We start from the raw sequence: 16777 nt of genomic DNA, 5'->3' as shown, positions 1-16777 counted from the left end.
TAGCAAGCTGGTCTCGCTTTGCTCTACATTTTTAATTCTAAGAGAGACAAAACTCAAATAGAATTTGAAAATCCAAGAAAATATTTTAAAGACTTGGTCTTCACTTGTTTAAATAAATTCATTTTTTTTTTTACTTTGCTTCTTATAACTTTCAGAAAGACAATTTTAGAGAAAAAATACAACCTTAAAAATTATTTTAGGATTTTTAAACACATATACCTTTTTACCTTTTAAATTCCTTCCTCTTCTTTCCTGACAATTTAAATCAACGTTCAAGTAATTTTTTTTATTGTAAAGTTATTGTAAAGAATAATAAATACATTTTAATTTAATTCTTCAATTTAGCTTCTGTTTTTTCGACGAAGAATATTTGTGAAATATTTCTTCAAACTTATTATGATTAAAATTCAAAAAAATTATTCTGGTAAATCTAGAAAATCTGTACAATCATATTTAAATCTTATTTCAAAGTATTTTGAATTTCTTTTAACATTTTTGTTCTGGAAAATCTAGAAGAAATAAGGATTTGTTAGAAATATAGCTTGGTCCAATTTGTTATAAATTCTAACAAAGTGCAGATTGGATCTTAACCTATTTAAAACATGTCATCAAAATTCTAAAATTAATGTTAATCAGGAAAAATTACTAATGATGTTCCATAAATTCTTTATTTAATTTTTTAAAAAAGATTCGAATTAGCTAGTTTTTCTCTTCTTTTTTTTCGGTTGAATTTTGAATTTTAAAGAGTCGAAATTGAAGATAAACTACGTTTCAAAATTTAATTGTCATTTTTTTTCGTGTTTTCCTCCTCTTTTAAACCGTTCAATTAAGTGTAAATATCATTAATTATTAATAATAACATAGAGTTAAAGGTAAATTGAGCAAATTGGCTATTTCTAGCAATTTATTTAAGTGTGTATCAAACTGGTAGCCCTTCGCATTAATCAGTACCCAAGAAGTAGCTCTTGGTTTCAAAAAGGTTGGTGACCCCTGGTATATACTATACTATATGTATAATACAGTATAGTCTGTCTTTGCAGTGCGCTCTCTTCCTTTCTCGCGACTATTTGAGCGTAACTAGATGTGCGAAAATCAAGACACAAAACAGGGGCCACTTAACAGTTTATCTCTTGATAAATCACATTGCGAGTGCTAAATGATTATGCTCGCATCTCCTCCTCCCAGTATTGTGGGTGTTCTGATAATCAGTATTAGGGCTGCACGATTAATCGATTTTATATTGTAATCCAACTAATTATTTATAACGACGTTAAAAAAATGGTTAAATTGTCGTTCGTCTGTCATGTTTTACACCTCCAAATTAGGCTCCTCCTTCCTGCGAGAGCGCTTTCCACTCCAGTCTGCTTAGATTTATGGGGCTTCACACACACACACACACACACATGCATACACACACACACACACGCGTCAGTGTTTTCTATTTATTAATTTATTTATGACCACAAATAAACTCACAAATGCAGATTTGGCGCTCCCAGTTTCACTATTGTTCATTTAGAAATCATAACGCAGGTGTAGAAGCAACTTAACCGTTATCACTTACATAAGTGCTAAGAACTACAATGGTAACAATTTGACATTTTCTACAAATTCTATAAATTATCATAAATAAATGATTATTTATTAATTTTTTTTCCAACCTCTTCCTTTCTTTTCACACAAGACGTGAAGTTAATTTAAACGTGTACAAGTTACTTTGTGAACGAACTATCAGTAAAACACATGAAGACGGCGGACAAACCAATATAAGCTGGGCTTCTTCCTACTCCTTTTCAGATATGTTGAAATGTGTAAATGTAACCACATGTAACTTAGTTCCACATGTCTGAAACAAATACATCATAATCACAATCAAATAAATCATAACAAGACAAACTTTGAGGCATTCTTTCATCATTTGGCAACACTTTGGTGAAATATGTAAACCAGGGGTCACCAACGCGGTGCCCGCGGGCACCAGGTAGCCCGTAAGGACCAGATGAGTAGCCCGCTGGCCTGTTCTAAAAATAGCTCAAATAGCAGCACTTACCAGTGAGCTGCCTCTATTTTTAAAATTGTATTTATTTACTAGCAAGCAGGCCTCGCTTTGCTCGACATTTTTAATTCTAAGAGAGACAAAACTCAAAAAAGAATTTGAAAATCCAAGAAAATATTTTAAAGACTTGGTCTTCACTTGTTTAAATAAATAAATTAATTTTTTTACTTTGCTTCTTATAACTTTCAGAAAGACAATTTTAGAGAAAAAAAAAATACAACCTTAAAAATGATTTTAGGATTTTTAAACACATATACCTTTTTACCTTTTAAATTCCTTCCTCTTCTTTCCTGACAATTTAAATCAATGTTCAAGTAAATTTATTTTTTATTGTAAAGAATAATAAATACATTTTAATTTAATTCTTCATTTTAGTTTCTGTTTTTTCGACGAAGAATATTTGTGAAATATTTTTCAAAAAGATTCGAATTAGCTAGTTTTTCTCTTCTTTTTTTCGGTTGAATTTTAAAGAGTCGAAATTGAAGATAAACTATGTTTCAAAATGTAATTGTCATTTTTTTGTGTGTGTTTTCTCCTCTTTTAAACCATTCAATTAAGTGTAAATATCATTAATTATTAATAATAACATAGTGTTAAAGGTAAATTGAGCAAATTGGCTATTTCTGGCAAATTATTTAAGTGTGTATCAAACTGGTAGCCCTTCGCATTAATCAGTACCCAAGAAGTAGCTCTTGGTTTCAAAAAGGTTGGTGACCCCTAATGTAAACAGTGCATGTTTAAAGTGTGTCCCCGGGGGCCATTTGTGGAACGCAGCTTTGTTATGGACCCATGCAGCACATTGTAGAAATAAATCAACAAAAATAGGGCGAAAAGGCATTATATACTGAGAAAAGGTTAATGCAAATAATGAATAAGACACAAATATTTGTGTAACATTTATTTTGCCTTTTTTTTTTAGCCTATTTCATCACAAATAACTGTGTTGGCCCTGTGATGAGGTGGCAAATTGTCCAGGTTGTACCCCGCCTTCCGCCCGAATGCAGCTGAGATAGGCTCCAGCACCCCCGTGACCCCGAAAGGGACAAGCGGTAGAAAATTAATGGATGGATGGATAACTTGATGACGTCAGCAACCTCCACTTTTGTGTTGTCTTTCGTAGTTTTCATCCAAAAAATCGAAATCTTAATCAAAAATCAAATTTTCTGGAAAAAAAAAAAAATCAGGGTTTCATTTTTCGTGCAGCCCTAATTAGCATAGCATATTTTTCGGACTATAAGGCGCACTCAAAATCCTTTCATTTTCTCAAAACTCGACAGTACGCCTTATAACCTGCTGCGCCTAATGTACGGAATCATTTTGGTCGTGCTTACCGATCTTGAAGCTATTTTATTTGGTACATGGTGAAATGGTAAGTGTGACCAGTAGATGGCAGTCACACATAAGAGATACGTGTAGACAGCAATATGACGGCAGTCACACATAAGAGATACATGTAGACTGCAATATGACTCAAGTAAACAACACCAAAATTGTATATGTTCCAAATATGACTCAAGTAAACACCACCAAAATTCTATATGTTCCATTGAAAATATAGAACATTACACACGCCGCTCAAAAATCTGTCAAAATGTTTTAGTACGACTTTGGTAAGCTATGAAGCCGCACCGCTTGATGGATTGTAATATGCTTCAACATATGAGTATTATTATGGTGTGTGTATAAGGTAAGACATATTATCTGGCGTTTTGTTTCGCAATATTATGTAAAAGCAACTTTTCTTACCTTCTGGACCTGCTGATCTGTATTTGGGATCTGCATAAGTTCTAAAAATTAGCACGCGTCCGCCTTTGTAGTCGATAAGCTTCTTCTTTTTCTCTATCTTCTTGTTATGGGACATTCTTCCTCCGCTGTTGCCATTTCTAATATAAAGTAGTGTAAAGTTCTTACCTATATCTGTCAGTACACTCCCTATGAAAGCACTAAAACATACCGGTGTAGTGAGTTTACATTATTCACCCGAGGAACTTTAGTTATTAGAGAGTTCGGACGGTTTTTCACGGGACACATTTCCGGCGTTGTTGTTGCACTAGTGAGCCACGGATGAGGAGATGCTGCTCCGTTATTGATTGAAGTAAAGTCTGAATGTCATTAAAACAGTTAGCTCCATCTTTTTGACACTTCTTCCACTCCCGTCCTTGCACGCTACACCGCTACGACAAAGATGACGGGGAGAAGACGCTGCCGAAGGTGAGCCACGTAAATAAGACCGCCCACAAAACGCTGCATTCGGGCGGAAGGCGGGGTACACCCTGGACAAGTCGCCACCTCATCACGGGGCCAACACAGATAGACAGACAACATTCACACTCACATTCACACACTAGGGACCATTTAGTGTTACCAATCAACCTATCCCATCAACCTATCCCCAGGTGCATGTCTTTGGAGGGGGGAGGGGCCTATCCCCAGGTGCATGCCTTTGGAGGTGGGAGGAAGCCAGAGTAACCGGAGGGAACCCACGCAGTCACGGGGAGGACATGCAAACTCCACACAGAAAGATCCCGAGCCCGGGATTGAACTCAGGACTACTCAGGACTATGGATGTCCGATAATGGCTTTTTTGCCGATATACGATATTGACCAACTCTTAATTACCGATACCGATATCAACCGATACCGATATACACCGTCGTGGAATTAACACATTATTATGCCTAATTTGGAAGACCAGGTATGGTGAAGATAAGGTCCTTTTTTTAAAAATTTATAAAATAAAATAAGATAAATAAATTAAAAACATTTTCTTGAATAAAAAAGAAAGTAAAACAATATAAAAACAGTTACATAGAAACTAGTAATTAATGAAAATGACTAAAATTAACTGTTAAAGGTTAGTACTATTAGTGGACCAGCAGCACGCACAATCATGTGTGCTTACGGACTGTATCCCTTGCAGACTGTATCGATATATATTGATATTAGGGCTGCAACTAACGATTAATTTGATAATCGATCAATCTGTCGATTATTACTTCGATTAATTGATTAATAATCGGATAAGAGAAACAAACTACAATTCTATCCTTTCCAGTATTTTATTGAAAAAAAAACCCCAGCATACTGGCACCATACTTATTTTGATTATTGTTTCTCAGCTGTTTGTACATGTTGCAGTTTATAAATAAAGGTTTATAAAAAATAAAAATAAAAAAATAAAAAATTGCCCCTGCGCATGCGCATAGCATAGATCCAACGAATCGATGACTAAATTAATCGCCAACTATTTGTATAATCGATTTTAATCGATTAGTTGTTGCAGCCCTAATTGATATATAATGTAGGAACCAGAATATTAATAACAGAAAGAAACAACCCTTTTGTGTGAATGAGTGTAAATGGAGGAGGGAGGTTTTTTGGGTTGGTGCACTAATTGTAAGTGTATCTTGTGTTTTATGTTGATTTAATAAAAAAACAAAAAACAAAAAAACCAACAAAAACGATACCGATAATAATTTATAAAAAATGATACAGATAATTTCCGATATTACATTTTTTACAGCATTTATCGGCCGATATTATCGGACATCTCTACTCAGGACCTTTGTATCGTGAGGCACATGCACTAACCCCTGTTCCACCGTGCTGCCATTTATTTGGACGCAAAACAATAGCCTGCATTGGAAGCGTTGACTTTAAATGTCAACACTTAAACTTTTTATCATTATTTCACGCTTTTTTTTCTTTTCTTTTTCTTTTTTGTGCATCGTTTGTAATTGTGTCTTTAAATGTGCCGTGGGCCAATTAAAAATGTAGCTGTTGGCAGCAAGCGGCCACACTTTGGACACCCCAGGACTGGGAAAATAGGTCAGTATATAAAGTCATACGTTTACTCGTTTCCCCGGAATGGATTGGGTTCAACTAGGGATGTCCGATAATGGCTTTTTGCCGATATACGATATTGACCAAACCCTTAATTACCGATACCGATATCAACCGATACCGATGTATACAGTCGTGGAATTAACACATTATTATACCTAATTTGGACAACCAGTTATGGTAAAGATAAGGTCCTTTATAAAAAAAATTAAAAAATAAAAGATACTTTTTTTTTTTAATGTTTTTTTTTTTTTAAATACTTTTTTTTTAAATAAATTGAAAAAAAATTCTTAAATACAAAAGAAAGTAAAACAATATAAAAACAGTTACATAGAAACTAATAATTAATGAAAATGAGTAAAATTAACTGGTAAAGGTTAGTACTATTAGTGGACCAGCAGCACGCACAATCATGTGTGCTTACGGACTGTATCCCTTGCAGACTGTATTGATATATATTGATATATAATGTAGGAACCAGAATATTAATAACAGAAAGAAACAACCCTTTTGTGTAAATGAGTGTAAATGGGGGAGGGAGGTTTTTTGGGTTGGTGCACTAATTGTAAGTGTATCTTGTGTTTTATGTTGATTTAATAAAAAAAAAACAAAAAAAAAACGATACCGATAATTTCCGATATGACATTTTTTAAAGCATTAAAAATAATATCGGACATTGCTACTCAGGGCCTTTGTATTGTGAGGCACATGCACTAACCCCTGTACCACCGTGCTGCCATTTATTTAGATGCAAAACAATAGCCTGCATTGGAAGCGTTGACTTTAAATGTCAACACTTAAAGTTTTTATCATTAGTTAATGCTTTGTTTGTTTTTTGCTCTTTTGTGCATTGTTTGTAATTGTGTCTTTAAATGTGCCGTGGGCCAATCAAAAATGTAGCTGTTGGCAGCAAGCGGCCACACTTTGGACACCCTGGTAACGGGAAAATAGGTCAGTAAATAAAGTCATACGTTTACTCGTTTCCCCGGAATGGATTGGGTTCAACTAGGGATGTCCGATAATGGCTTTTTGCCGACATACGATATTGACCAAACCCTTAATTACCGATACCGATATCAACCAAAACCGATATCAACCGATACCGATGTATACAGTCGTGGAATTAACACATTATTATGCCTTATTTGGACAACCAGGTATGGTAAAGATAAGGTCCTTTATAAAAATAAAAAAAAATAAAAGATACATTTTTTATTTTTATTTTTTTATTTTTTTAAATACTTTTTTTTTTAAATACATTTTTTTTAAATACATTTTTTTTAAATAAATTCAAAAAATTTTCTTGAATACAAAAGAAAGTAAAACAATATAAAAACAGTTACATAGAAACTAATAATTAATGAAAATGAGTTAAATTAACTGTTAAAGGTTAGTACTATTAGTGGACCATCAGCACGCACAATCACGTGTGCTTACGGACTGTATCCCTTGCAGACTGTATTGATATATAATGTAGGAACCAGAATATTAATAACAGAAAGAAACAACCCTTTTGTGTGAATGAGTGTAAATGGGGGACGGAGGTTGTTTGGGTTGGTGCACTAATTATAAGTGTATCTTGTGTTTTTTATGTTGATTTAATAAAAAAACAAAAAACAAAAAAACAAAAAACGATACCGATAATTTAAAAAAACGATACCGATAATTTCCGATATTACACTTTTTAAAGCATTAAAAATATTATCGGACATTTATACTCAGGACCTTTGTATTGTGAGGCACATGCACTAACCCCTGTACCACCGTGCTGCCATTTATTTAGATGCAAAACAATAGCCTGCATTGGAAGCGTTGACTTTAAATATCAACACTTAAACTTTTTATCATTAGTTCATGCTTTTTTTTTTTTCCTCTTTTGTGCATTGTTTGTAACTGTGTCTTTAAATGTGCCGTGGGCCAATTAAAAATGTAGCTGTTGGCAGCAAGCGGCCACACTTTGGACACCCCGGTAACGGGAAAATAGGTCAGTAAATAAAGTCATACGTTTACTCGTTTCTCCGGAATGGATTGGGTTCAACTAGGGATGTCCGATAATGGCTTTTTGCCGATATACGATATTGACCGAACCCTTGATTACCGATACAGATATCAACCGATACCGATATCAACCGATACCAATGTATACAGTCGTGGAATTAACACATTATTATGCCTAATTTGGACAACCAGGTATGGTGAAGATAAGGTCCTTTTTAAAAAAATATATAAATAAAAGATATTTTTTTTATTTTTTTTATTTTTATTTTTTTTAAATACATTTTTTTTAAATACATTTTTTTAAAAATAAATTCAAAACATTTTCTTGAATACAAAAGAAAGTAAAACAATATAAAAACAGTTACATAGAAACTAGTAATTAATGAAAATGAGATAAATTAACTGTTAAAGGTTAGTACTATTAGTGGACCAGCAGCACGCACAATCACGTGTGCTTACGGAATGTATTCCTTGCAGACTGTATTGATATATATTGATATATAATGTAGGAACCAGAATATTAATAACAGAAAGAAACAACCCTTTTGTGTGAATGAGTGTAAATGGGGGACGGAGGTTTTTTGGGTTGGTGCACTAATTGTAAGTGTATCTTGTGTTTTTTATGTTGATTTAATAAAAAAACAACAAAAAAAAACAAACAAAAAAACGATACCGATAATTTAAAAAAACGATACCGATAATTTCCGATATTACATTTTTTAAAGCATTAAAAATATTATCGGACATTTATACTCAGGACCTTTGTATTGTGAGGCACATGCACTAACCCCTGTACCACCGTGCTTTCATTTATTTAGATGCAAAACAATAGCCTGCATTGGAAGCGTTGACTTTAAATGTCAACACTTAAACTTTTTATCATTAGTTCACGCTTTTCTTTTTTTTTTGCTCTTTTGTGCATCGTTTGTAACTGTGTCTTTAAATGTGCCGTGGGCCAATTAAAAATGTCCACACTTTGGACACCCCAATAACGGGAAAATAGGTCAGTAAATAAAGTCATACGTTTACTCGTTTCCTGGAATGGATTGGGTTCGACTAGGGATGTCCAATAATGGCTTTTTGCCGATATACAATATTGACCGAACCCTTGATTACCGATACAGATATCAACCGATACCGATATCAACCGATACCAATGTATACAGTCGTGGAATTAACACATTATTATGCCTAATTTGGACAACCAGGTATGGTGAAGATAAGGTCCTTTTTTAAAAAATATATAAATAAAAGATAATTTATTTATTTTTTAATTTTTTATTTTTTTTAAAGAAATTTTTTTTAAATACTTTTTTTTAAAAATAAATTCAAAACATTTTCTTGAATACAAAAGAAAGTAAAACAATATAAAAACAGTTACATAGAAACTAGTAATTAATGAAAATGAGTTAAATTAACTGTTAAAGGTTAGTACTATTAGTGGACCAGCAGCACGCACAATCACGTGTGCTTACGGAATGTATTCCTTGCAGACTGTATTGATATATATTGATATATAATGTAGGAACCAGAATATTAATAACAGAAAGAAACAACCCTTTTGTGTGAATGAGTGTAAATGGGGGACGGAGGTTTTTTGGGTTGGTGCACTAATTGTAAGTGTATCTTGTGTTTTTTATGTTGATTTAATAAAAAAACAACAAAAAAAAACAAACAAAAAAACGATACCGATAATTTAAAAAAACGATACCGATAATTTCCGATATTACATTTTTTAAAGCATTAAAAATATTATCGGACATTTATACTCAGGACCTTTGTATTGTGAGGCACATGCACTAACCCCTGTACCACCGTGCTTTCATTTATTTAGATGCAAAACAATAGCCTGCATTGGAAGCGTTGACTTTAAATGTCAACACTTAAACTTTTTATCATTAGTTCACGCTTTTCTTTTTTTTTTGCTCTTTTGTGCATCGTTTGTAACTGTGTCTTTAAATGTGCCGTGGGCCAATTAAAAATGTCCACACTTTGGACACCCCAATAACGGGAAAATAGGTCAGTAAATAAAGTCATACGTTTACTCGTTTCCTGGAATGGATTGGGTTCGACTAGGGATGTCCAATAATGGCTTTTTGCCGATATACAATATTGACCGAACCCTTGATTACCGATACAGATATCAACCGATACCGATATCAACCGATACCAATGTATACAGTCGTGGAATTAACACATTATTATGCCTAATTTGGACAACCAGGTATGGTGAAGATAAGGTCCTTTTTTAAAAAATATATAAATAAAAGATAATTTATTTATTTTTTAATTTTTTATTTTTTTTAAAGAAATTTTTTTTAAATACTTTTTTTAAAAAATAAATTCAAAACATTTTCTTGAATACAAAAGAAAGTAAAACAATATAAAAACAGTTACATAGAAACTAGTAATTAATGAAAATGAGTTAAATTAACTGTTAAAGGTTAGTACTATTAGTGGACCAGCAGCACGCACAATCACGTGTGCTTACGGACTGTATTCCTTGCAGACTGTATTGATATATATTGATATATAATGTAGGAACCAGAATATTAATAACAGAAAGAAACAACCCTTTTGTGTAAATGAGTGTAAATGGGGGAGGGAGGTTTTTTTGGGTTGGTGCACTAATTGTAAGTGTATCTTGTGTTTTATGTTGATTTAATAAAAAAAATAAATAAAAAACAAAACAAAAACCGATACCGATAATTTCCGATATTACATTTTTTAAAGCATTAAAAATATTATCGGACATTTCTACTCAGGACCTTTGTATTGTGAGGCACATGCACTAACCCCTGTTCCACCGTGCTGCCATTCATTTAGATGCAAAACAATAGCCTGCATTGGAAGCGTTGACTTTAAATATCAACACTTAAAGTTTTTATCATTAGTTTACGGTTTGTTTGTTTTTTGCTCTTTTGTGCAACGTTTGTAATTGTGTCTTTAAATGTGCCGTGGGCCAATTAAAAATGTAGCTGTTGGCAGCAAGCGGCCACACTTTGGACACCCCGGTAACGGGAAAATAGGTCAGTAAATAAAGTCATACGTTTACTCGTTTCCGGAATGGATTGGGTTCAACTAGGGATGTCCGATAATGGCTTTTTGCCGATATACGATATTGACCAAACCCTTAATTACTGATACCGATATCAACCGATACCGATATCAACCGATATCAATGTATACAGTCGTGGAATTAACACATTATTATGCCTAATTTGGACAACCAGGTATGGTGAAGATAAGGTCCTTTATAAAAAATAAAATAAAATAAAAGATAAATAAATTCAAAACATTTTCTTGAATACAAAAGATAGTAAAACAATATAAAAACAGTTACATAGAAACTAATAATTAATGAAAATGAGTAAAATTAACTGTCAAAGGTTAGTACTATTAGTGGACCAGCAGCATGCACAATCATGTGTGCTTACGGACTGTATCCCTTGCAGACTGTATTGATATATATTGATATATAATGTAGGAACCAGAATATTAATAACAGAAAGAAACAACCCTTTTGTGTGAATGAGTGTAAATGGGGGAGGGAGGTTTTTTGGGTTGGTGCACTAATTGTAAGTGTATCTTGTGTTTTATGTTGATTTAATTAAAAAAAATAAATAAATAAAAAAAAAAACGATACCGATAATTTCTGATATTAAATTTTTTAAAGCATTAAAAATATTATCGGACATTTATACTCAGGACCTTTGTATTGTGAGGCACATGCACTAACCCCTGTCCCACCGTGCTGCCATTTATTTAGATGCAAAACAATAGCCTGCATTGGAAGCGTTGACTTTAAATGTCAACACTTAAACTTTTTATCATTAGTTTACGGTTTGTTTGTTTTTTGCTCTTTTGTGCAAGGTTTGTAATTGTGTCTTTAAATGTGCCGTGGGCCAATTAAAAATGTAGCTGTTGGCAGCAAGCGGCCACACTTTGGACACCCCGGTAACGGGAAAATAGGTCAGTAAATAAAGTCATACGTTTACTCCTTTCCCCGGAATGGATTGGGTTCAACCTTGGAGGGTCCACAATAAACGTGTTGTTCAGTTGCAGCCTGTGAGACCGGTGGGCCTGAGGCCCAGTTGCTGCAGCGATTGGGGCTTTCTGGGCTTTTAAGGCTCGCGTCTGTTAAAAATGCATCAGGTTGATCAAGACAAGTGAGAGTTCTCTGCGCTCATTAGTCTGAATAAAATAGCATGTTCTGGCATGAAGCGATCCCAACGTTAAAACCGCTGCCAGTTAATCCATATGAGAGCAGATACTGTCTGGTGATCAAAACTGAGACTGCGTGATTCAGTGTGTGTGTGTGAAAGAAGAGAAGGAGGAAAAAAAGAGGTTATGAGTGATGGAGAGAAAGAGATAAAAAGGCTGCAGGATGAGACTGTGCAAAGAAAAGAGATGAGAAAGTGATGAAGAGAGAGATGGCGAGCATAATGGGAGAGGAGAGGGGCAGAGAGGGAGGCGGTTCTGACCCAACGTTTTTTTTTTTTTAAACTCTGCTTACCGCTGGCACTTAATGCCGGCAACACTGTGATGAAACCCAGAAAGACTGAGCCCTACACCACATCCCAGCCCCGTAATCCTCCTCCCCGGGGACCCAGATAAAGCCCGATGAGGACCTCATCTTTCTTTCTCATCCTCCTCTCCTCCGTCCCTCCACTCCAGCGTGCTGTCAAACGACAAACTCCGCCAGAAACGAGCTCTTTGTACCTCGCAAACATGGCGGGCGTAACATCCACGTTCGCCCGCAAACACTGGACCTAATCAAGCCAGTGTAGCTGAATTAATTAAGGTGGATGTTATCAGTCAGTGAACCATTAGTGATGTTCCTCGTCTTGATCTGTATCTCCTCGTATCTTATCAGCCTCTCTCAGCATTTTACATCCCCGCCTTATCACGCCACGTTCCACCTCGCGCTTTCTTCAAAAACCCACAGAGCTGCATGCGTACGTGGGATTTAAATCTACGTCGGCGAGTGGGAGTGAGAGCCCGTTGTCAGGGACGACGGTACTTACAGCTTTCGATCTCCAGGGTGCAGTTTTGCTCATCGAGAGGGTAGCGGCGCAGGTCCATCATGCAGGCTGCAGTCGTGGTGATCCTGGACGCAGAAGAGAGACCCTTTAAGTTGACCTTCATTCCGTGTACTGAACGTCATATTTACACCGGTTACAGTCGACTGTTGGCTTACAAAACCCAAAACCAGTGAAGTTGGCACGTTGCGTAATTCCCAAATAAAAACAGAATACAAGGGTTTGCAAATCCTTTTCAACTTATATTCAATTGAATAGACTGCAAAGACAAAATATTTAATGTTCGAACTGAGAAATTTGGGGTTTTTTTTGCAAATAATAATTAACTTAGAATTTAATGCCAGCAACACATTGCAAAAAAGTTGGCACAGGGGCATTTTTACCACTGTGTTACATGGCCTTTCCTTTTAACAACACTCAGTAAATGTTTGGGAACTGAGGAGACCAATTTTTGAAGCTTTTCAGATGGAATTCTTTCCCGTTCTTGCTTGATGTACAGCTTAAAGGCCTACTGAAACCCACTACTACCGACCACGCAGTCTGATAGTTTATATATCAATGATGAAATCTTAACATTATAACACATGCCAATACGGCCGGGTTAACTTATAAAGTGACATTTTAAATTTGCCACTAAACTTCCGGTTCGAAACGCCTCTGAGGATAAACGTATGCGTGTGACGTAGCCCGGCGAACACGGGTATGCCTTCCACATTGAAGCCAATACGAAAAAGCTCTGTTTTCATTTCATAATTCCACAGTATTCTGGACATCTGTGTTCGTGAATCTGTTTCAATCATGTTCATTGCATTATGGAGAAGGAAGCTGAGCAAGCAAAGAAGAAAGTTGTCGGTGCGAAATGGACGTATTTTTCGAACGTAGTCAGCCACAACAGTACACAGCCGGCGCTTCTTTGTTTACATTCCCGAAAGATGCAGTCAAGATGGAAGAACTCGGATAACAGAGACTCTAACCAGGAGGACTTTTGACTTCGATACACAGACGCCTGTAGAGAACTGGGACAACACAGACTCTTACCAGGATTACTTTGATATGGATGACAAAGACGCAGACGTGCTACTGTGAGTATGCAGCTTTGGCTTCTAAACATTTGATCGCTTGACCGTATGTGCGCAACTTTTTTTTGCGTATGTACGTAACTTTTTTAAAATATATAAGCTTTATGAACCTTGGGTTAGGTGAACGGTCTTTTGGGCTGAGTGATTGTGTGTGTTGATCAGGTGTTTGAATTGTATTGGCGTGTTCTATGGAGCTAGGAGCTAGCATAGGAGCTAGGAGCTAGCATAACACGTACCGTACCGTACGTGCGCGTCATGTACGTAACTTTTTAAAAATATATAAGCTTTATGAACCTTGGGTTAGGTGAACGGTCTTTTGGGCTGAGTGATTGTGTGTGTTGATCAGGTGTTTGAATTGTATTGGCGTGTTCTATGGAGCTAGGAGCTAGCAGAGGAGCTAGGAGCTAGCATAACAAACACGCAGGTGTTTTTATGCAGGATTAATTTGTGGCATATTAAATATAAGCCTGGTTGTGTTGTGGCTAATAGAGTATATATATGTCTTGTGTTTATTTACTGTTGTAGTCATTCCCAGCTGAATATCAGGTCACCCCCGGCTCTCACAGCATCTTCCCTATCTGAATAGCTTCAACTCCCCACTAGTCCTTCACTTGCACTTTACTCATCCACAAATCTTTCATCCTCGCTCAAATTAATGGGGAAATTGTCGCTTTCTCGGTCCAAATCTCTCTCACTTCATGCGGCCATCATTGTAAACAATAGGGAACTTTGCGTATATGTTCAGCTGACTACGTCACGCTACTTCCGGTAGGGGCAAGCCTTTTTTTTATCAGATACCAAAAGTTGCAATCTTTATCGTCGTTGTTCTATACTAAATCCTTTCAGCAAAAATATGGCAATATCGCGAAATGATCAAGTATGACACATAGAATAGATCTGCTATCCCCGTTTAAATAAAAAAAATTCATTTCAGTAGGCCTTTAAGTTGTTCAACAGTCCGTGGTCTACTTTGTCGTATTTTAGGCTTCATAATGTGCCACACATTTTCAATGGGAGAGTTTAGTACCCGCACTCTTCTACTATGAAGCCACGTTGATGTAACACGTGGCTTGGCATTGTCTTGCTGAAATAAGCAGGGGCGTCCATGATGACGTTGCTTGGATGGCAACATATGTTGCTCCAAAACCTGTATGTACCTTTCAGCATTAATGGTGCCTTCACAGATGTGTAAGTTACCCATGTCTTGGGCACTAATACACCCCCGTACCATCACTACTCAGTGGCCTAGAGGTTAGAGTGTCCGCCCTGAGATCGGTAGGTTGTGAGTTCAAACCCCGGCCGAGTCATACCAAAGACTATAAAAATGGGAGCCATTACCTCCCTGCTTGGCACTTGGCATCAAGGGTTGTTAAATCACCAAAAATTATTCCCGGGCGCTGCCCAATGCTCCCCTCACCTCCCAGGGGGTGATCAAGGGGATGAGTCAAATGCAGAGAACCAATTTCATCACACCTAGTGTGTGTGTGACAATCATCGGTACTTTAACTTAACTTAACAGATGGTATTTTGAACTCTGCGCCTATAACAGTCCGGATGGTAGTTTTCCTCTTTGGTCCGGAGGACACGACGTCCACAGTTTCCAAAAACAATTTGAAATGTGGACTTGTCAGACCACAGAACACTTTTCCACTTTGTATCAGTCCATCTTAGATGAGCTCGGGCCCAGCGAAGCCGGCAGCGTTTCTGGGTGTTGTTGATAAAACGGCTTTGGCTTTGCATAGTAGAGTTTTAACTTGCACTTACAGATGTAGCGACAAACTGTAGTTACTGACAGTGGTAATATGTGGTGATGTCCTTTACACACTGATGTCGCTTTTTGATGCAGTACCGCCTGAGGGATCGAAGGTCCGTAATATCATCGCTTACGTGCAGTGATTTCTCCAGATTCTCGGAACCTTTTGATGATATTACGGACCACAGATGGTGAAATCCCTCAATTCCTTGCAATAGCTGGTTGAGAAATTTTGTTCTTAAACTGTTGGACAATTTGCTCACGCATTTGTTCGCAAAGTGGTGACCCTCACCCCGTCCTTGTTTGTGAAGGTGCTTTTATACCCAATCATGGCACCCACCTGTTGCCAATTATCCTGTTCACCTGTGGGATGTTCCAAGTAAGTGTTGGATGAGCATTCCTCAACTTTCTCAGTCTTTTTTGCCACTTGCGCCAGCTTGTTTGAAACATGTTGCAGGTATCAAATTCCAAATGAGCTAATATTTGCAAAAAATAACAAAGTTTTCCAGTTGGAACGTTAAGTATCTTGTCTTTGCAGTCTATTCAATTGAATATAAGTTGAAAAGGATTTGCAAATCATTGTATTCTGTTTCTATTTACCATTTACACAACGTGCCAACTTCACTGGTTTTGGGGTTTGTACATAATACGTCAAGCACTATAGACTGCATGCTAGTCTTGACTTATTGCATTGCAGTAAAATGTAGCTATTTGTAAGGTAAAAAAGCAGGACTGCCAAAAACAACAAGGTAACTCATGTGAGTCACTACAAAAAAATCATTGCATGAATCATGTAAATGCGCAAAATAATCATGCAATTAATATGAATGACGTGCATTCAAGTAAAAGATTTCAAAATTTTTTCCTGTACGACAGTGGTGTCAAACTCATTCTAGCTCGGGGGCCACATAAAGGAAAATATAATTCCAAGTGGGCCGGACTGGTAAAATCATGGCATGATAACTTAAAAAACAAAGAAAACTTCAGGTTGTTTTCTTTGTTTTAC

At 36.1% G+C, this 16777-nt stretch overlaps 1 protein-coding gene across 2 annotated transcripts in view; it reads right to left on the bottom strand.

Moving 5' to 3' along the window:
* gabrb2a (gamma-aminobutyric acid type A receptor subunit beta2a) overlaps positions 1-16777 on the bottom strand; it is a 171636-nt gene that overhangs the window by 43440 nt on the left and 111419 nt on the right. For both annotated transcript variants that reach the window (XM_062045873.1, XM_062045872.1), the window contains exon 5: positions 12925-13007. In XM_062045873.1, the coding sequence (XP_061901857.1) occupies positions 12925-13007 (83 nt within the window). The remainder of the gene's footprint in view (positions 1-12924; positions 13008-16777) is intronic.

Source organism: Entelurus aequoreus, linkage group LG04, assembly GCF_033978785.1.
Source record: "Entelurus aequoreus isolate RoL-2023_Sb linkage group LG04, RoL_Eaeq_v1.1, whole genome shotgun sequence".
In the NCBI taxonomy this organism is placed as follows: domain Eukaryota; kingdom Metazoa; phylum Chordata; class Actinopteri; order Syngnathiformes; family Syngnathidae; genus Entelurus; species Entelurus aequoreus.
Note: the sequence above shows the minus strand (reverse complement) of the source record. Positions and strands in the feature narration are given on the sequence as shown.